General features: G+C 37.5%; 1 protein-coding gene across 1 annotated transcript in view; it reads left to right on the top strand.

The window, feature by feature from the left end:
• LOC139757781 (sterol O-acyltransferase 1) overlaps window positions 1–12,351 on the top strand; it is a 117,386-nt gene extending 105,035 nt beyond the window's left edge. The window contains exons 12-13 of the mRNA XM_071678575.1: window positions 5,426–5,562; window positions 11,302–12,351. Coding sequence (XP_071534676.1) covers window positions 5,426–5,562; window positions 11,302–11,361 — 197 coding nt within the window. The 3' untranslated portion in view covers window positions 11,362–12,351. The remainder of the gene's footprint in view (window positions 1–5,425; window positions 5,563–11,301) is intronic.
• The last annotated feature ends 9,291 nt before the right edge of the window (window positions 12,352–21,642 follow it).

Below are 21,642 nucleotides of genomic sequence, written 5' to 3'. Positions count from 1 at the left end.
TGTTTATGTGTAATTACATACTTGTTCTGTTTATGGAGGATGTTTTGCACTCATGAGGCCCCATTTCTTGAACATTCTCCCCATCATTCAACTTCTTGAATTTCTGTATTCTGTCAGTGATTACCATGTCTTCATTTTTTCCAAAGAAAGGCTACACTAGCTCGCATCCAATCTTTAACTGTCAGGCTTTAGAAAGGACTCTTTCATAGAAATTGGTCCTGTTGTAAATATGAATGAATATATTTTCTGGCTCTGAGTGAAACTAAGCTCAGAGGTAAGAGGGAAGAACAGCCTTGGAGTGATCTAGGATTAAAGTGTTGGGTTAGTGTGAGGGTGAATGCAAAAGAGGGGATAGCACTTCTGCTGAAGGAGTTGTAGTGTGTTTGATAAAGAGTAAGGAATTGAGCTCCAGACTGCTGTGGGTGAAAAGGGATTTCAGAATGAGTGTGATTTTTAGTGTTTATGGAAGTGGTTTTGAGAGGAGTGAGGAATGGAGGTGAGTGTTTTTGGAGCTGAGTGAGTGAATCAGCAATTTTGATGTAAAGGATTAAGTATTAGTGATAGGTGATTTGAATGCAAACATTAGTGATGTAGCAGTTAAGGGGTATAATGTAGGAGTGTAGTGTATGCATTGTGAATGAAAATGGAAAACAGCTTGTGAAGTTGTGTCCTAAAAAATTACTGGTTTAAAAAGTGACAAACTTAAGTATACATAGGTTAGTAGGGTTGATGTTGAGCTGGCTTTACTGGATTATGTATTAATTGATAGGCTTGCCAAAGTTGTAATGTGTTTTGAGAGGGACATCTTTTTTGATGCCACATCACTTCTTGGTGGATGTAAGGGTGAAAGTTTGTTGAGGCTTATGGGTTGGAAAAGGGGAATGAAGGTGAGCAAGCTTGGAAAATTGGTTTGTGTGAGGAGATACCAAAATGATTGGGTGAAGAATGGCAGAAAGTGAGAGTAAATGAAACTAGTGGGGAAGGAATGGAAAGTATACATGGAAGCAGTGCTTACATGTGAATGAGAAGTATGTGATGCACTGAAGGTGGGAAGTGTGTGTATGAGAAAGGTACTTAGTAGTGGGATGCTAGTCAGGTTTTCTCATAGCAAAAGTGTAATGCTTAACATTTTAAAATAAAACTTAGAAAAAGTTATAAAACTAGAACAAGTTATAAAACTATACTATGTTTATTTGGGTCTGTCATTAACAATTGACAACTGATATCCCGTACAGCAGTTTCTTTGAAATCCGGTCATGGAATAGAATGGACAAAGGATGCAGAAACTGTATAATTGATGACATCTGATATTCAGTTATAAAACAAAAATGTGTAAATGTGAAAATTATGAAGGTATACTCCTATGAAAAAGAAAATATGATTATGACCATTAAACTGCTTAGTAATGCCACTGGAATGTTTTCGGATGATACACTTCCAGCTGCAGGACCCCATCAACTGTCACTTGTTGTTCAACTGTCACTTGGCAGCAGATAATTTTTCCCCTAAGTGAACAACTGTTTTCCCTTACCTTTTCTTCATAGCAATGGCTTTGATTTCATGAATAAGTATTCAACATTTTTCAAAGATATACACTCAAACTTCTTAAGAATGATCATGAAAAAGAGATGAACTGTGCATGTACAAGTGTGATATATTTTTGCAACGCTATTCCCATAGCTAATACACTGTTTTTTCACACGCTTGATAAGCATGTTACTGTGTAATTTCTAAATTTGTTTTCTTGTCAGTGATTACTATTTTGGCTCAAGAGGATTAACTTCCTCCCTCATTCCCCAATAAATTATAACAAAAATCTTAATAGAGAATTGAGACCTTTTCATGAGCATGCCCAGGGCCCCACATAGAGCATAGAGCAAACAAAGAATAAACAACATCGGTTGTAGATTTTTAATGACAGGCCCAAATAAACAGAATATAGTAACTAACACTGGCCATCCTGAACTTTAAACATGCGTGAAGAACTGTACAGCATCATACATTTTCATGTATGACTGTAATTATTCTGTTGATTGAGTCATTATCTTAATTCTATGCTTAATTTTATGTATTAATAATTAATAATTCCTCCCTTAGAGGTTGGAGAGGTTGGCCATGTGAAGTGCTGTCATTTCTCTCCTTGTCTCTTTCAACTGTTTGTAATCCTGCTTTCCATTTGTTATGATTTAATTGAGTAATACAGGAAAAATTAAGAATAGTTCATTCAGTACTCTTTATTAAAATAAAATCAAAGGTACCTTTTAATTTCACTGTCATTGAGAAATAATGAACTCTCAGATGTCTTGTACTCATACAGTCAAAATATATCTCTACTTTTGAGTTTGATGGAATTCAAAATGCTCAATGTTATTCCAGTTGTTTCAGTATTGCTGGTACTGCAGATAAATTTTGTTTGTCTTATTGAAATATTTCTCCCTCATGCTGTACTCTTTGACTTAAATCTTTGAAATACTACTATATTGAAAATTAATTGTTTACTGAAACAAGAGAAACACAAGTTATTTACTACTTTTGTAGTTGAAAAAGAAATATAGAAAACTAAAGGAATGAGATGCCATTTACCAAATATTATGTGATTATGAAAGAAAATGATAAAGTGAAAAGGTTGACTAATATCATTAGAAAATCTTAGTTTTGCTTAGGGGAACATTGAAGTGGTAGACAAAAATATACTGATTATCAGGACATTATTATTTTGCTTGTGAAGGAATTATCATATCATTATTATTACAGTCCTTTGCAGTATGAATAACTGTAGATGCTCAGAGGATATGTGTAATTGTGTAATTAAATCAGATGTAAAGTTATATATGGCTGTTCTAGCCATTCCATTTTCCAACAAGAGCTTACAAATGAATACAAAAATTTTTTTTTTTTTTTTTTTTGCTTTGTCGCTGTCTCCCGCATTTGCAAGGTAGCGCAAGGAAACAGACGAAAGAAATGGCCCAACCCACCCCCATACACATGTATATACATACGTCCACACACGCAAATATACATACCTACACAGCTTTCCATGGTTTACCCCAGACGCTTCACGTGCCTTGATTCAATCCACTGACAGCACGTCAACCCCGGTATACCACATCGCTCCAATTCACTCTATTCCTTGCCCTCCTTTCACCCTCCTGCATGTTCAGGCCCCGATCACACAAAATCTTTTTCACTCCATCTTTCCACCTCCAATTTGGTCTCCCTCTTCTCCTCATTCCCTCCACCTCCGACACATATATCCTCTTGGTCAATCTTTCCTCACTCATTCTCTCCATGTGCCCAAACCATTTCAAAACACCTTCTTCTGCTCTCTCAACCACGCTCTTTTTATTTCCACACATCTCTCTTACCCTTACGTTACTTACTCGATCAAACCACCTCACACCACACATTGTCCTCAAACATCTCATTTCCAGCACATCCATCCTCCTGCGCACAACTCTATCCATAGCCCACGCCTCGCAACCATACAACATTGTTGGAACCACTATTCCTTCAAACATACCCATTTTTGCTTTCCGAGATAATGTTCTCGACTTCCACACATACAAAAATAGTAACATGATTTGTAGTAACATGATTTGACGTGAAATGCAAATGAAATTGTAATACTTAAGTATAGCTGCAATGTCTGTTATGAAATCTGAACTTTTGAATTTTGCTAGATTTCCAACTGTTCTTTTGCTGTTGAATATCATTTTAATCAAGTAACATTCTCATTCTTTTTTACCTAAATATTGAATATTTAGTGTATTTTACTAACAGACACAAAGTTTTCTTCATAACATTGCAGGCAATAGGAATATAGAATTATGTATTGTGTAATTCCATTCAGAAAAGTTTAGCCATCCCTCCATTATTACTGGGTAGCTTTCCTATCATTTGTAGCATAACTGCAAATAAGAAGAGTTATCGTACAGTACCAATCTATGATGACATCTAGGAGAATATATCTAAACTCTGTGTTTCAAAATGTAAAGCACAGCAAGTGTAGGGATACTTTTGTTGTAGACTCTATTCACATATTCCAGTGATGAATGTGAAAATCTTGCCCATTTTTAATTCTTTGTCCAGTATAAATCAAACCCCTCAAGGTTAGCTTTACTAGCTAACCAGAAAGTTTATGATATGGTGATCATAATCATAATGATATTGAAAACTTTTTGAATCAGCCTTTTAACATCCATAGTTTGTATTCCCCTTCCCTAGACATTTAAGTTTTTATACCCGTACAGATGTTTTGTTCTTACAATGTAAGAGATAAATAACATAGAAGTAATCTTAACTTTGTAATGCCCATGGAGAGGATACTGCATCATTACCATTACAGATAAGGACAATGTTATTTTCATGCTTGTAATGTTTACTTTGGATATTGATGGAATGATTGCAATGTTACTCTCACTCCTTTATAAACAAAATAATTCATGGATTTATGGATATACTTTATCAGTAAGTGAAGCAAAGGATGAGCAGTTTTTAAGTGAAGTTTGGTTGTGTCAGGGGTATGTGGTATCCCCATGGCTGGTTGATTTGTGTATGGATATGGTCGGTATGAATAGAGGGGGCATATATGCAGTTTGTAGGGGGTGAGGGGAGCCTAGAAAGTGAGTCAGTTGGCGGCAGATTCAGGTGATAAACTGCTACAGTTAGTGTCTACATTTGGGAGATTGTGTGAAAGAAGAAACAGGGTAAATGTGTATAAAAGCATTAGCGTTAGCATTTGCAAGAGATAAGTTAGTTGGGGGTGTGCATTTGAATGGAGAAACTTTGGAGTAAGTGAAGTGTTTTAGATACCTGGGAGTGGATATAGGGGCAAAGGGAAACCATGGAAGTGAAGGTGAGTCTTAGGGTGGGTGAGGGGATAAAGGTTCTGGGAGCAATGAAAGATATGTGGAGAGAGGTCAGTTTCTAGGAGGATGAAATTGGGCATGTTTGAAGGTATAGTAGTCCTGATGTTGTATGGATGCAAGTCATGGGTTATGATGGTTAAGGATAGGGTTAATATGTTGGAAACAAAATGTTTGAGGACAGAATTGATATAAGAGGGGTTGATCAGGTAAGTGATTATAGGGTAATGGAGAGTTGTGGTGATAAGTTTATGCCTGAGAGGGTGTCCTGAAATGATTTGGACATATGGAGAGAATGAGCAAGGAGAGGTTGACAAAGAAGATTTATGTGTTAAAAGTGGATGGGACAAGTTGAAGGGAGAGACTGAATTGGAGATGGAAAGATGGAGTGAATAAGATTTTGAGTGCTAAGGGCCTGAACATGCAGGAGGGTGAAAGGCATACACAGGATATTCAAATATACCTTCTGGACCATATATTTTACAAGACCATACCATCCTAAAAGATGTTTATCATTGTGCCTTTCTAATTGATTTTTCATAATTTTTCTTTATTTCCAGTTGCCTTTATGTTTGTGAATAGTAAAGCTCGTCAATTCAACATCTTTCTGTGGGTTACTCTGATATTTGGAACGGGCATTTTGATGTGCCTATACAGTATGGAGTGGTATGCTCGTATCAACTGTCCACCAGTTTATGTAAGTTGAACTTTATATTTGTATGTTTTTATATTTTTACTTTTTTCATATTCACGAGTTCAAGCACTATTCTGTGAAGATGAAATTATATTGCCCTCCTCCTTTCTTGATTTAGTATGCTATCTTGCTATAGAGAGGAAAAGTTATATTGGCCTCCACCTTTCTTTATCTAGTATGCCATCTTGCTCTGGGGAGGGTAGTTCATGCAGAACCATTTCACAGTAACATGCAGTGTATATACAGAGATCACATAGGAACCATGGGGGTTACATTCCTGGAAGACTCATTTGTCTGCCACACTGTGTTTGGCAAAACAGAAGTTAGCAGATGGGGGTTAGGGGGAGACAAACCATAATTAGGTCCCCTCATGAACACTTCAAGGATAGAAATTAGCATATCATACTTCAGAAAAAACATTTCTCTTATGAAAATGTAAAAAGATACTGTACATAACAGTACAGAAAAGCAATAAAAAAATAACTGTATAGTATGATGGCTGTTCATCACCTCTAATGCCATGCGTTTAGTGTCTGTACTCTTACGAAAGGCTGATTCATTTCTCTTTGTGGTTTGCTGTGTTGACTACCACTCCCATCATTAGCTTTAAGCTCCTCAAAGGGCATGTCTAAGGTCACAAACCAGCAGAGTGTTAAGCATTTCAAAAGTTAGAACTGTATTAGTATCACTCGGTGAGACTTACAGTAAGATAGAGTAATGCAGGGAGAATGTACTTACAGTAAGATAGAGTAATGCAGGGAGAATGTACTTACAGTAAGATAGAGTAATGCAGGGAGAATGTGTGCAGGAAGGCATGACATAGTTATATCTTTCACATCACAGTATGCACATTTTCATGTTACCGCTATGCTGGATCCTACCAGGCTTGACTAGGAGTAGCCCGCGGCTACCTCGATGCTTGCCCGTTGGCAGGTACTCCAAATCATATGATACAGGGGGTAAAATGGAGTTTATTATTTCAAGCCTATGTACTCAAAACTGCAGCTGGTAATTATGCAGTAAGCAAGGGACCTCTGTATATGTATATGTACTGCATTTTACAGTATAAAAGACACTTTTTTTTTCCCTCATTGATATAGCTATCCTTCTATCCATCTTTTTTTTTTTTTTTTTTTTTTTTTTTTTTTTGCTTTGTCGCTGTCTCCCGCGTTTGCTAGGTAGCGCAAGGAAACAGACGAAAGAAATGGCCCAACCCACCCCCATACACATGTATATACATACGTCCACACACGCAAATATACATACCTACACAGGTTTCCATGGTTTACCCCAGACGCTTCACATGCCCTGATTCGATCCACTGACAGTACGTCAACCCCGGTATATCACATCGATCCAATTCACTCTATTCCTTGCCCTCCTTTCTCCCTCCTGCATGTTCAGGCCCCGATCACACAAAATCTTTTTCACTCCATCTTTCCACCTCCAATTTGGTCTCCCACTTCTCCTCGTTCCCTCCACCTCCGACACATATATCTTCTTGGTCAATCTTTCCGCACTCATTCTCTCCATGTGCCCAAACCATTTCAAAACACCCTCTTCTGCTCTCTCAACCACGCCCTTTTTATTTCCACACATCTCTCTTACCCTTACGTTACTTACTCGATCAAACCACCTCACACCACACATTGTCCTCAAACATCTCATTTCCAGCACATCCATCCTTCTGCGCACAACTCTATCCATAGCCCACGCCTCGCAACCATACAACATTGTTGGAACCACTATTCCTTCAAACATACCCATTTTTGCTTTCCGAGATAATGTTCTCGACTTCCACACATTCTTCAAGGCTCCCAGAATTTTCGCCCCCTCCCCCACCCTATGATCCACTTCCGTTTCCATGGTTCCATCCGCTGCCAGATCCACTCCCAGATATCTAAAACACTTTACTTCCTCCAGTTTTTCCCCATTCAAACTTACCTCCCAATTGACTTGACCCTCAACCCTACTGTACCTAATAACCTTGCTCTTATTCACATTTACTCTTAACTTTCTTCTTTCACACACTTTACCAAACTCAGTCACCAGCTTCTGCAGTTTCTCACATGAATCAGCCACCAGCGCTGTATCATCAGCGAACAACAACTGACTCACTTCCCAAGCTCTCTCATCCCCAACAGACTTCATACTTGCCCCTCTTTCCAAAACTCTTGCATTCACCTCCCTAACAACCCCATCCATAAACAAATTAAACAGCCATGGAGACATCACACACCCCTGCCGCAAACCTACATTCACTGAGAACCAATCACTTTCCTCTCTTCCTACACGTACACATGACTTACATCCTCGATAAAAACTTTTCACTGCTTCTAACAACTTGCCTCCCACACCATATATTCTTAATACCTTCCACAGAGCATCTCTATCAACTCTATCATATGCCTTTTCGAGATCCATAAATGCTACATACAAATCTATCTATCTATCTATCTATCCATCTATCTATCTATATCTGTTATGCCCATTCGCTCTGTCAGTAGGATGGCCACAACAAATAGATTATGCCCATTCCCTCCTTCAATAGGATGGCCACAGCAAAAGAGTCTCCATAACTGGTGAACTCCAGTGCAGCTTCTTAGCCATTAGTGCCTCACCCTTAACAGGCCACTGGCAGAGGGTAACTCTAGTGCAGTGTTTTCAGAGACTTCTACGTAATGTTCCTACCAACTACTTCTTCCTAATATGTCTGCCTAATGTTCCTGCTTCATTTTCCTACCTACCACCTCTACCTAAAGTTTCCTTCTAATGCTTGTGTCTATTGTTCCTACCCTTTTGCCAAAAGGCAGGGCTAGCACAGTGCTTACTGCAGGAAATGTAGAGTTGCAAAGATTGAGTTGTGGGAATTGAGTTTTGCGTGACAAGGAGAGATTGTATGTTTGTAGGCAGAATGCCAGCAGTCCACATGTGGGTGAGGAAGAAAGAAAAGACAGCTACCTGGGTCAAAAGAGTATAAGTTGACAGCCACTGAAGTTCTGGTTTACAACACAGCCATCACTAACCCTTATGATACCCAGGTGGATTATACCAGTAATATCCCTTCCCCTGGTGGGTGGCTGTCCACCAACTACTACCTACTTTTCCATGTAATATGCCCACAAAAATTGCTCAGCATCAAATATGTGAAGTCAAAAATGTCCTCCTGATATGGTCCTCAGTAGGCTAAATTTGATCTAGCCTGTCCATAGAGTAAAATGTTTAGATTATTTTGTTGCTAAAATTTGTTACTAAAAACATGATTGTGACTCTTGATTAAAGAAAAAAAGAATGGCTCTAAATATAAGAGCTGGATATTAAGGCCTGTAGGTGGGTGGATGGGGGACACACCACCTCCTTACAGGGCAGCAAGTTCCATCAGGGTACAACTGTATATTTAGCTTCAGTTAAATATGCTCTTTTGGTCATGCATACTTCACATTGTGATAAAACTGGTATCTCAAAAGTGTCTGTAATATAAATGTAGAAGTTTTGGTTGAGGAGCTTCTGGCAGCTGAAGGCCCACCAAATGGCATATCACTTTGTTTACCAACCACTTTTACCCATGGGGTTTAGAATGTTCTGAGTTGGTCGCCCTGTCTTTGTTGGTACTATGACCTCTTTCAGAGGATTTCTCTCTTTTGTCATTCACTCATTACTCATTTTGACGATTACTTATTACAGCAATAAACATATCTGTTTCCTTAATAACATATTCATGTATGTCACACTTATTCAGTTTCATTCACTTCTCACTTATTATTCATTATAGATTATTGTACACAACTTAGCATGTACAGTATTCATGAAAATTCCTTTTGTATTTATGGACACTTTGTTAGTCAAAATTATAATCATTGGCAGACACAAGAGTAAGTGATAGTGATTATGAAAATGTGCAAGATTTTGGTCATATCTTTGTTTGTTACGGAGTAGCTATTGATTATAGATGCAGTATTAACATTTGCAGATGAATTAATGCTTTCCAACATATAGTGCAGATTACTTTGAAATAATAAAACATAAAACTCCCTGAGTCCCAGGTGATGTATAGTGTGAATATGAAAATACTGTGCATCAGATTTTGGTTGTACTTTCTCATTGCAAACTTACACATATATTTGAGTGAGAAACTGCAGAAATTAGTTTCGGAGTTTAGGGAATATGTGAGGTGAGAAAACTGAGAGAAGTCTTGTGAATAAAAGAAAGATTATTAGGTTTAGCACTACAGAGAAAACTTGGAGGAAGTGAAGTGTTTCATATACCTGGGAGTGGACATGGCAGTAATGTTTCAGATACCTTGGAGTGAACATGGTAGTAATGGAATCATGTGAGCTTAGGTGAGTCATAGATTGGGTGAAGGTTCTGGGAGCATTAAGGAATGAGTGAAATGAGTGAAATCATTATCTGAGAGGACAAAGATGGGCATGATTGAAGGTATAGTAGTCCCACCAGTGTAGCATGAATGTGAGGCACCACCTCAAACTCCTTAGTACTCTGCATGCATGTTCTAACAATTTATACCTAAAATAAATCTAATTACTTAATCACTATACATATATGGTGGTCTAACTTTGCCTAATAAAGCAGACATTTTACAATAGATTTTAAGATCTTCCTAATACATTCCAGTATGGGAAAGTGTTGTTCCAGTCCAAGTGTATTGTCACAGTTTAGTTTAGTCATCATCCAGACATATAAAGAGCAACTACATATGAAAGTTACCTTGCTAAAATGGAGAAGGCAATTGAATATGAATAGACATCATATACCATCTTTAATTTCCTTCTCATTTAAATGGAATAAATCACGTGCAGAAGTCTTTGCAGTTCAGTCATGTATATCTATACATGTGCTAAATTGAATTTAAACATTCCTTGTGATACAACCCATTCTTATTTATTCACAGGGCACACTAAGGTGATTTATCAAGGGAATCTAAAATCCCCATACATGCATTCATTTTCAATCGGTTCTAATTCTTCTCTGTAATACTATTTTGCCAGAGTCATTTGATGAAAGATAAGCCTGCTTTATTGTAACATTGCCTCTGAAAAGGTTATAAAGTCATAGGTGTAAAAGTTTATCAAATCTGAACCCTTCATTATCCATCCATACATCCCTTGAACAAAAGTTTTTCCTAATGGAAATATGGGAGTTTCTCAGAATCTAATAGGAAAAACAAATATTTAAAAGCAGTAAGAAATGAGACTTTAGTTATGCTTCTTACTACTGTACTTACTTCTTATCATCTACCAGATGCACATCTCACTTTTCACGTCCATGAAATTTATATCTGTATTATCAAGAAAAAAACTCCTTTTTATTGACTACATTCATCTCATCATTCTTTCCTTTTACAGTACATATTCTTCTAAATTTTTATTAACACTGTACTTTTGATACAGAACATTTTCTGGCTTTTAGTTTGCATTCATAGTTGGGGTCTGTTTGGTGTCCATGACCCTGTTTTACAACACCAGGTAAATTATTAAGTCACTCCATCAATACCTTTCCTACTCATCAAACTCTCCCTTTAGATGTTTCTTGAACACTCTAGGAATTAAGCTAGGTTGTAGTGCTGGCTAATATCCAAAGGATACATGCAGTGTGTGATGAATTGGTACATTGTTAATGGCATTTAAACAACCTATATGTTGTGGTGTCAAAGTTGATATTGGAAATTCACATGAATGATAGTGAATTGCAAGAACTGCATATCATACCCCTTTTCTGTTTCAGGAAGGACTGCTGGACTATCTTTTGCCACGCAGTTTAGTCTGTGAGTTTTCATCAGAATGAAAAGGGAGTAATCTTGTAATTTTGTAATTATCATACACTATTTTTGAATGCATTATTGTCATAAAGATGTAAGTTCACACAGCAACAATTATCACCACTGATGTGTATGTGTATTATTGGAGGTTTTCCAATACTTACTTGGAATTTGTATAACTGCAATTTTGCATGTATGCTCCAGAGTAATAGTACAATATTTCAACCCACCATAGATCTCTGAAAAGAGTAATGACACTGAAAAAAGCAATAACAATTAATTTTTGAGAAATAAAGGCAGTCTAGCTTATGAATTACACTGTGATCATCATTATTTTGAGTAACAAATGCTGGGTGAGATTTTCAGTGAGGGAATTTTTTTTAAAGATAACAGGTATGATTTTTTTTGTTTTTGCAAAACTTGATGTTAGCTATTTGGATATAGATGGTGTGTGCACTACACTCTTAACACCTGTTGTAAATTTAGCTGGTATTTTAACATGGTTTTCATCACATGCACACCAAATTTTTGCTTAATAATTTGGTCATTAAAAGAATGACAAAATCGACCAGTATAAGAACACAAACAGTAATTGCCTATTTGTGATTACTTGTTTGTACTTTCAAGGAAGGGAGTTTTACATTCATGTGTCCCATTGCTTGAAGTTTTTCCACTATTATACACTTTTTAAAACTTTTGTATACTGTCCTCATTCACAGTTGCATCATTCACTTATTCCATTCATCTATTACTCTTATACTATAAAAGTACAATTTTATAGTTTTTTCTGTGTTGACATCATCAAACTGGCATAAAAACTTAAAGATTGTGATCAGATTACTCCTTACTCTTCTTTCTTTAACATTTTCATGTAACTCATCTCTAGTACCATCTTTGTTGTCCTCCTCTTATGTGTGTGATGCGGTATGAAGCTGAGTACTGAAATAATTTTGTAATGTATAAAAAAGTCATGTATCTTATTAGAAACTGAGTCACTTCATCATGACACAACACAGGACTCTTATTACAGTTATGTATATTCATGTTGATCAGATTTTTGTTATAGTAAATGATTTCAGCCTGTGTAACCACCAAGAATGCATGTTATCGATGGTATTTATCATAGAATTGCATCCCTCTTGGTGGAAAGACAATTGGGTATAAAAATGACTGTAATATGGTTTATTTTGTTGTGTTTCTTATGATCTCACAAAGTACTTGAAACACTGAAGATTCAAGTAAACAATAAAAGGAGCATGAAAATATTCTACGAAGATGCAGTTCAAAAATCTATGCTTAGAGTGTTGCCATAAAGTGTTGCAGCATTTGATGAATGATGCAGTTCAAGTTTACTGGCTATGCAAAGAAGTCTTTCCAATGTGTGTGATTAATCAGGATCTCTCCTAGTTGTATTATTCTACTTATGATGCACAGCATGCTTTTCTTTTATTAGTACACCTATCCCTTGTATAATGGGACAGGTACATTCTTGAAAATTTGACTGTTGAATGGAATTCTGGTAAATCATTCCTGTTTTCCCAGAGACTTATTATACAGTTGGAGATATGTTCCTACAGAAAAAAGTTTGTCTCCCAGATATAATAATAACAAACTTTAGTGTTCAGCAAACCTCTTTTAAACATAAACTTTGTATAAATTTTTTTCATACTAGAAATAAGTTGGTTATACTTTTATCACCTATCAAATTGATCATAGTGTTTATCAGTACGTTACACTGAATTTGGTCTTCAATACAGACTTTTAACCATCTATCCACCTTTCCCATTACATCACTTCAGTGGGAAGTCGGTTTCACAGCACTTCAAGGTGTAGAAGCCTGAGCACTAGTTTTTTTTTTTTAACGTTCCCAGAATGAATATAGCAAACTATCACCCTTTCAAAATTTGGGTAAGTTTTTCCCTCTTTTTAAATGGCCATAAAGCCTTCAGTTTTACATCTGAAATAAGTGACTCATGGCTTTTCTTTGCACCACTTCCAGTCATTTTGACATAATTACTATAGTTATAAGAGCTTGAAGACCTTGCCAAAGTAAATGTATCTGAATGATCAGCAAGTACACTACTGGAACATGAGAGACAGGAAAATAGATTTCAGACATTATTATATTATGTATGCATTCCCAAAAGCCCCCTGTATATCAATGTACATTATTATATTATGTATCCATTCCCAAAAGCCCCCTGTATATCAATGTACTCTGTCAGCAAGACAGAAGATGAAGACTTACTCTCTCTTCTCACACTCTTTCTCTGCTGGGACACTTTATATATATATATCTATATATCTATTTATCATACTTAATCGCCGTTTCCCGCGTCAGCAAGGTAGCGCAAGGAAACAGATGAGAAATAGTCCAACCCACCCACATACACCATGTATATACATAAATGCCCATACACACACATGTACATACATATAAATTTTAATATATACATACACTGACATATACATATATACACATGTACATATTTATACTTGCTGCTGTCATCCATTCCCGTCACCACCCCGCCACACATGAAATAGCATTCTCCCCCACTTCCAGCGAGGTAGAACCAGGAAAAGACAAAAAAAAGGCCACATTCGTTCACATTTAGTCTCTAGCTGTCATGTGTAATGTATTGAGACCACAGCTCCCTTTCCACATCCAGGCTCCACAGACCTTTCCATGGTTTACCCCAGACGCTTCACTTGCCCTGGTTCTATCCATTGACAGCACGTCAACCCTGGTATACCACATCGTTCCAGTTCACTCTCTTCCTTGCAAGCCTCTCATCCTTCCGTATGTTCAGGCCCCAATCGCTCAAAACCTTTTTCACTCCATCTTTCCACCTCCAATTTGGTCTCCTGCTTCTCCTTGTTCCCTCTTCCTGTGACATATCTATCCTCTTTGTTGACTTTTCCTCACTCATTCTTTCCATATGTCCAAACCATTGATTATCATACTATAGCTTCTGTATAGCTAACACAGTACACTACTAAAACAGTGTCAAGTAGTCATTTAGTTGTGCTAGAAAATCAACTTAGGGTAAAGATCTCCAATCTGTAACTTTAATCTACCAGCAACAAAAAATGAAGTCAAACTTCACACCACTCACTGGCACTCTTCCTTGCCTCCCTTTTCCAACCACCTTTTTCCTACCTTCTTCTTGCTTGCTGTGTGATGCATTTTTTATTTTCAAATGTCTCATTATTATTATGATAATTGCTGTATAACTAAAACAGTGCAGTAACAATGCAAAGTAGTCATTAATCATGTAAGTAAAGTAACAGCAATTTTTGGTGAATGAGGTACATTATGCAGGGGATACCTTTATAACTTCTAAATTTTATGTATGATAAAAGCTGCATAAAATTATATATCCATACAGTGCCAGCCAAAAAGGTGATGAAGTGATGAATGCCTTTTGTATGTTTATCCTTATCTCTATGATACCAAAGATCTAATTACTAGAGATAAGTATGATTTCTTCATATACTACCCAAAACTCTTAACTGTACCTGGATTACATTTCCTAACACTGTAACTGTGCTAATGATAGTATAAATAACAAATGTGATAATATATTAGTTGGTCTCTGTTAGCTGAGGAAGTGCTACAAATGTCTTAGGAATTTCTAAATCAGCAAATACATTATGCAGTTCAATCAATTTTTTTTTTCATGTTCATGTGTATTACTGTTTGCGTCTTGACAGATGATGCTTACCTTTGTGTTTATTAACTGTGTAGCATAGTAGCATCATCACGATGTGTCTGAGCCTATCCTTCAGTCCCTGCATGACAGTGGTAATTGTCTTGATCTAACTTAATAATGAATTGCTAAATATTCAGAAATACTTTGCATGGGCATGTCAGTTTTAATGTATGTTGTATCTGTTTTTGACCAAATATTGTTGTAAAATATTTCATTATTCATAATTGGTTTTAGGAAGTTGGTAGACACTTTGAATATTTTTAAATCAGTCTTCTGATAGTGACCTTCTATTCACCTTATATTGAACCTCACTGTCTAGAGATGTGAAATTTTCACCACAGAGGTTTGGTGAAAATTTTCTTCCATGTCAGAAAATCATAGCATGGAATGGAGAAGATGCAGCAGGTCGATAATTTTTGCAAAGACAAGTTCAGAATGTCTTTTATGGGGTAGCCCAAATCCTGAGCATGCTTTGCTGTATGCCTAATCATATCTTCCTGTATTTTACCTAAATTTCTCACCACTCTCACCAAATGGTAGATAGATTTATGGAAGTTTGTCTATCATTGGCCACCCAATCAGTCTACTTCATTCATTCCTATCCTTATAATCTCTGTTTTTTACAACTTCCTCCAGCATCATCCTCTTCTTTCAAGTGTTTCTCTGTCTGGCTAGATGGTAAGAGATAGAAAGTTCATCTGTGTGCAAGGGTGAGAATCCTATTAAAAAGGAATTTTTTTTACCTTTATGGCTGTGCGTGTGTGGGTGTTCTTGAGAGGGCATCACTGTGCCAGAATAATGAATGAGTTGAGCATGTCTAACTCGTGGTGTGGAATGCTGTGATGCCACATGCTCAGCCAGTCAGTGCTACCAGGACTGGGGTGTATGTGTGTGTAGGGAGACCTGGACAATAATCTCCCTATGTCATCTACATGCATATCAGTGTTTCATGTGGGTTGGTGAATATTTACAAAAGCATGTCCATTAAAAATTTTGATTATTGATAATATCAAGTTCATTACAGGTTATGGAGTGTGGTGTTGATTGAATTTTCATACTTTTATATGTTAGACTTTCCCTTTTAAGAAAAAAAATATTGTATACGCTAAAAGTAGACAAGAAAAAATCGAAATGAGACCTAGAACATGACAATTCCATGGTTGGTTACTGAGATGAATATCATTATGGAGATGCAAACACTGTTAAGCTGTAGCTCATAAAAGCTTTTGTTGATTTGGAACAATGTGGTATACCGGGGTGGATGTGCTGTCAGTGGATTGAACCAGAGTATGTGAAGTGTCTGGGGTAAGCCATGGAAAGTTTTGTGGAGCCTGCATGTGGAAAGGGAGCTGTGGTTTCGGTATCTATGTGTCTTTTATTTTTAATTCACATTTACATGCAAATGTTTTAATTTGTTATAGCCTCACAGTTCATTCATGTGTATCTTTACTTTATATTCATTGTGTCAAAGTGAGCAAAGTCTTTAACACTACAGGAACACTTCATAATTGCCCATTCAGCTTTGTCTTTAGGTGAAATTTGCATCTTTAGATCAGCTATCTGCGATGTGTCTCTACTACACATAATGAAGAGTCATTAGTACTTCTTCAAATCACATAGCTTTCAAACATTCAGAGTTTCATTTAATCTTAATGGAATTATTTATAAGTTGTTTACTATTCCAATAGGAGGTATGTAGTAGTGTGCATATCAGCACATACCAAACTTTTCTTCTCTCTGACTTGTGTTATTTTCTAACAAACTGGCAAGGCTATTTATTTTATTAATTCTTTACATATATTCAAAGACAAAGGCAAATTTCATGAGCATATTTAAGACTGTCCATAAGGCACAAGCCTCATTTTCCAATCATCAACTTTGTTATATCACTGAGATGAATCAGACCTGCTGGTACAGTTAATTTTCATCATTCCTCAGCTCATGTTAAAAGATGGTGCCAATTTACCATTACTTGTACAAATTCATGCAAATGTCCTGACTGGCAATAAGGGTTAACTCTCATGTTGGGTAAGTTAAAGGAAAACCATGTAACTGAACCCATTTATTTTATGCCTAAGAATGATAATCAAACATTTGTGTAAGATGAGAATTTCTGAACTTTAAGACTTTGTAAGTGCCTTGCTGAATAATATTGCAGTATACAAACATGCTGAAGTAGGCATATATAAGTGGTCATCTTAGGAGATGCATCATGCACGTGATAACTCCCAAGTTAGAGTGACAACTTTTTCCTCAATACATTCATTTTTAAGAGCAGATACAGATAACAGCAGCAACACATGCACTAATGAATCTACCATTATAATCAGTATAATGACATTACTCCACCAGTTTTTGAATGAGATGTATCTATACCTGATATTTGGAATGTGAGATTATCTTAGAAGTAAAATCCTAGCAAGTGGGATAGATGTCATGTGACTAATATAACTTTAACATATAATGGAAATGCAGGATAGGCTCCTCTTTTGTTATATAGCTTGGAAAAAGCAAATACACCAAATCAGATTCTTGTACAGTAAGTATCTGTATCTCCAAATAGCTGTGGTTACATCCTTTGGAAATGATACAGGAAATAGAAGGGATTGGTTCTTAGTGCAAAATATGTTGTTAACATTTTGGATACCTTCTCATTATACATTATTTGTGTTAACTTCTCTGTTTATGAAGACATTAGGATTTTCTGCATCTACTGCTATTTATTTCACTCAGATTTACTCTCAAGATCTTGCTATATGTATATATATGTGTATATGAGCGGATGGGTCTTTCTTTGTATCCTGGCACTACCTTGTTGATGCAGGAAACAGCAATCAAGTATAATGATGTATGTATATATATTTTTTGTGGGTGTGTGCATGTATGCTTTCTGTGTAATGTATATGTTTTATATGTCTTGACTTTCTTGTCACTTATGAATGCCATCAATTGTTTCTTTATTTTCACATTTATACCATACTCCTCTAAATTCTTGTGTATTCAGATTTCATTCTCCTTCTCAGGAAACCTGTTTCTTGGAACAGGATAATCTAATTAATTACCTCAAGTTGTTTATAGTTTCAGAAACGTTTGAGACCATAATTACTGTGTAGGAAGAGGGGAAAGGGAGATAGTTTATTGCTGCCTACTTTCTCAGACTATCTGTGGATAGTCCACATTTCCAGAGCAAGGTGGTGCATGCAATATTTTCCTTATGGTGAAAGAGTCCATGTACAGACCCAGATTACTATAACCTTTTTTTGATAAACACTGAATATTGGTCAGTGAAATAGATGTATAAGTAAATATAACACATGATTAGATGGATAAATGAATATTTATTTGCATTTACAATTACCCCGATACCAGTTTATATGAAAAAATTCTGGTGTTACCAAGTACTTTTCTTAAAGATCCTGCAGTCAAAGGCTGTTCTACTTGCAATAGCAGGGAAATGTAAACACTTTAGGAATGAGAAATTTTGGCAAGATTGTTGCACTGTAAGCTTGAGCTGGTAGAATCTGGTAACAGTTGGTGAATATATATATATATATATATATTGGTTGGTAAGGATATTCACAGTATGTATGGATCATGTGAAGTGCCTGAGGATTGGCGGTATGCATGCATAGTGCCATTGTACAAATGCAAAGGGGATAAAGGTGAGTGTTCAAACTACAGAGGCATAAATTTGTTGAGTGTTCCTGGGGAATTTTATAGGAGGGTATTGACAGAGAAGGTGAAGGCATGTACAGAGCATCAAAGTGGGGAATAGCAGTGTGGTTTCAGAAGTGGTAGAGGATGTGTGGATCAGGTGTTTGCTTTGAAGAATGTGTGTGAGAAATACTTAGAAAAACAGATGGATTTGTATGTAGCATTTATGGATCTGGAGAAGGCATATGAAAGTGTTGATAGAGATGCTTTTTGGAAGGTCTTAAGAGTATATGGTGTGGGAGGTAAGTTGCTAGAAGCAGTGAAAAGTTTTTACCAAGGCTGTAAGGCATTCGTACAAGTAGGAAGAGAGGAGAGTGACTGGTTCCCTGTGAAGGTCATTCTGCATCAGGGGTGTGTGATGTCCCCATGGTTGTTTGCTTTGTTTGTGGATGGGGTGGTTAGTTGAAGTAAATGCAAGAGTTTTGGAGAAAGGGGTGAGTATGGAGTCTGTTGTGGATGAGAGGGCCTAGGAAGTGAGTCAGTTGTAGTTCGCCGATGACAGCTTTAGTGGCTGATTCGAGTGAGAAACTGCAGAAGTTAGTGACTGTGTTTGGAAAAGTGTGTAAAAGGAGAAAGTTGAGAGTAAATGTGAATAAGAGTAAGGTTAATAGGTTCAGTAGGGTTGAGGGACAAGTTAATTTGGGATGTAAGTCTGAATGAAGAAAAGTTGGAGGAAGTGAAGTGTTTTAGAGATCTGGGAGTGGACTTAGCTGAAGATGGAACCATGGAAGTGGAAGTGAGTCACTTTATCCCTGGGGATAGGGGGAGAAAGAATACTTCCCACATATTCCCTGCGTGTTGTAGAAGGCGACTAAAATGGGAGGGAGCAGGGTGCTGGAAATCCTCCCCTCTTGTTTTTTGAATTTCCATAAGAAGGAACAGAGAAGGGGGCCAAGTGAGGATATTTCCTCAAAGGCTCAGTCCTCTGCTCTTAATGCTACCTCACTAGTGTGGGAAATGGCAAATAGTATGAAAAAATATATATATATATATATATATATATAGGGGAGAAAGAATACTTCCCATGTATTCCCTGCGTGTCATAGAAGGCGACTAAAAGGGGAGGGAGCGGGGGGCTGGAAATCCTCCCTCTTGTTTTTTTTTTTGATTTTCCAAGAGAAGGAACAGAGAAGGGGGCCAGGTGAGGATATTCCCACAGAGGCCCAGTCCTCTGTTCTTAACGCTACCTTGCTAATGCGGGAAATGGCAAATAGTTCGAAAGAAAAAAAAATATATGTATATATATATATATTTTTTTTTTTTTTGCTTTGTCGCTGTCTCCCGCGTTTGCGAGGTAGCGCAAGGAAACAGATGAAAGGAATGGCCCAACCCACCCCCATACACATGTATATACATACACGTCCACACACGCAAATATACATACCTACACAGCTTTCCATGGTTTACCCCAGACGCTTCACATGCCCTGATTCAATCCACTGACAGCACGTCAACCCCGGTATACCACATCGATCCAGTTCACTCTATTCCTTGCCCTCCTTTCACCCTCCTGCATGTTCAGGCCCCGATCACACAAAATCTTTTTCACTCCATCTTTCCACCTCCAATTTGGTCTCCCACTTCTCCTCATTCCCTCCACTTTCCTCACTCATTCTCCCCATGTGCCCAAACCATTTCAAAACACCCTCTTCTGCTCTCTCAACCACGCTCTTTTTATTTCCACACATCTCTCTTACCCTTACGTTACTTACTCGATCAAACCACGTCACACCACACATTGTCCTCAAACATCTCATTTCCAGCACATCCACCCTCCTGCGCACAACTCTATCCATAGCCCACGCCTTGCAACCATACAACATTGTTGGAACCACTATTCCTTCAAACATACCCATTTTTGCTTTCCGAGATTATGTTCTCGACTTCCACACATTCTTCAAGGCTCCCAGGATTTTCGCCCCCTCCCCCACCCTATGATCCACTTCCGCTTCCATGGTTCCATCCGCTGACAGATCCACTCCCAGATATCTAAAACACTTTACTTCCTCCAGTTTTTCTCCATTCAAACTTACCCCCCAATTGACTTGACCCTCAACCCTACTGTACCTAATAACCTTGCTCTTATTCACATTTACTCTTAACTTTCTTCTTTCACACACTTTACCAAACTCAGTCACCAGCTTCTGCAGTTTCTCTCATGAATCAGCCACCAGCAATGTATCATCAGCGAACAACAACTGACTCACTTCCCAAGCTCTCTCATCCACAATAGACTTCATACTTGCTCCTCTTTCCAAAACTCTTGCATTCACCTCCCTAACAACCCCATCCATAAACAAATTAAACAACCATGGAGACATCACACACCCCTGCCGCAAACCTACATTCACTGAGAACCAATCACTTTCCTCTCTTCCTACACGTATATATATATATATATATATTCTTTTTCTTTCTTTCTTTCATACTATTCGCCATTTCCCGCATTAGTGAGGTAGCGTTAAGAACAGAGGACTGGGCCTTAGAGGGAATATCCTCACCTGGCCCCCTTCTCTGTTCCTTCTTTTGGAAAATTAAAAAAAAAAATGAGAGGGGAGGATTTCCAGCCACCCGCTCCCTCCCCTTTTAGTCGCCTTCTACGACACGCAGGGAATACGTGGGAAGTATTCTTTCTCCCCTAACCCCAGGGATAATAATTCATACTGTCTGCCCCCATTCATTCCCGTCACCACCCCGCAACACATGAAAAGACAACCCCCTCCCCCTCACATGTGTGCGAGGTAGCACTAGAAAAAGACAACAAAGGCCACATTCATTCACACTCAGTCTCCAGCTGTCACGCATAATGCACAGAAACCACAGCTCCCTTTCCACATCCAAGCCCCACAAAACCCTCCATGGCACACCCAAGACGCCTCA

Source organism: Panulirus ornatus, chromosome 2 (assembly GCF_036320965.1).
Source record: "Panulirus ornatus isolate Po-2019 chromosome 2, ASM3632096v1, whole genome shotgun sequence".
Taxonomy (NCBI): Eukaryota; Metazoa; Arthropoda; class Malacostraca; order Decapoda; family Palinuridae; genus Panulirus; species Panulirus ornatus.
The sequence above is the reverse complement of the archived record's forward strand: the minus strand, read 5'-3'. Positions and strand labels throughout refer to the sequence as shown.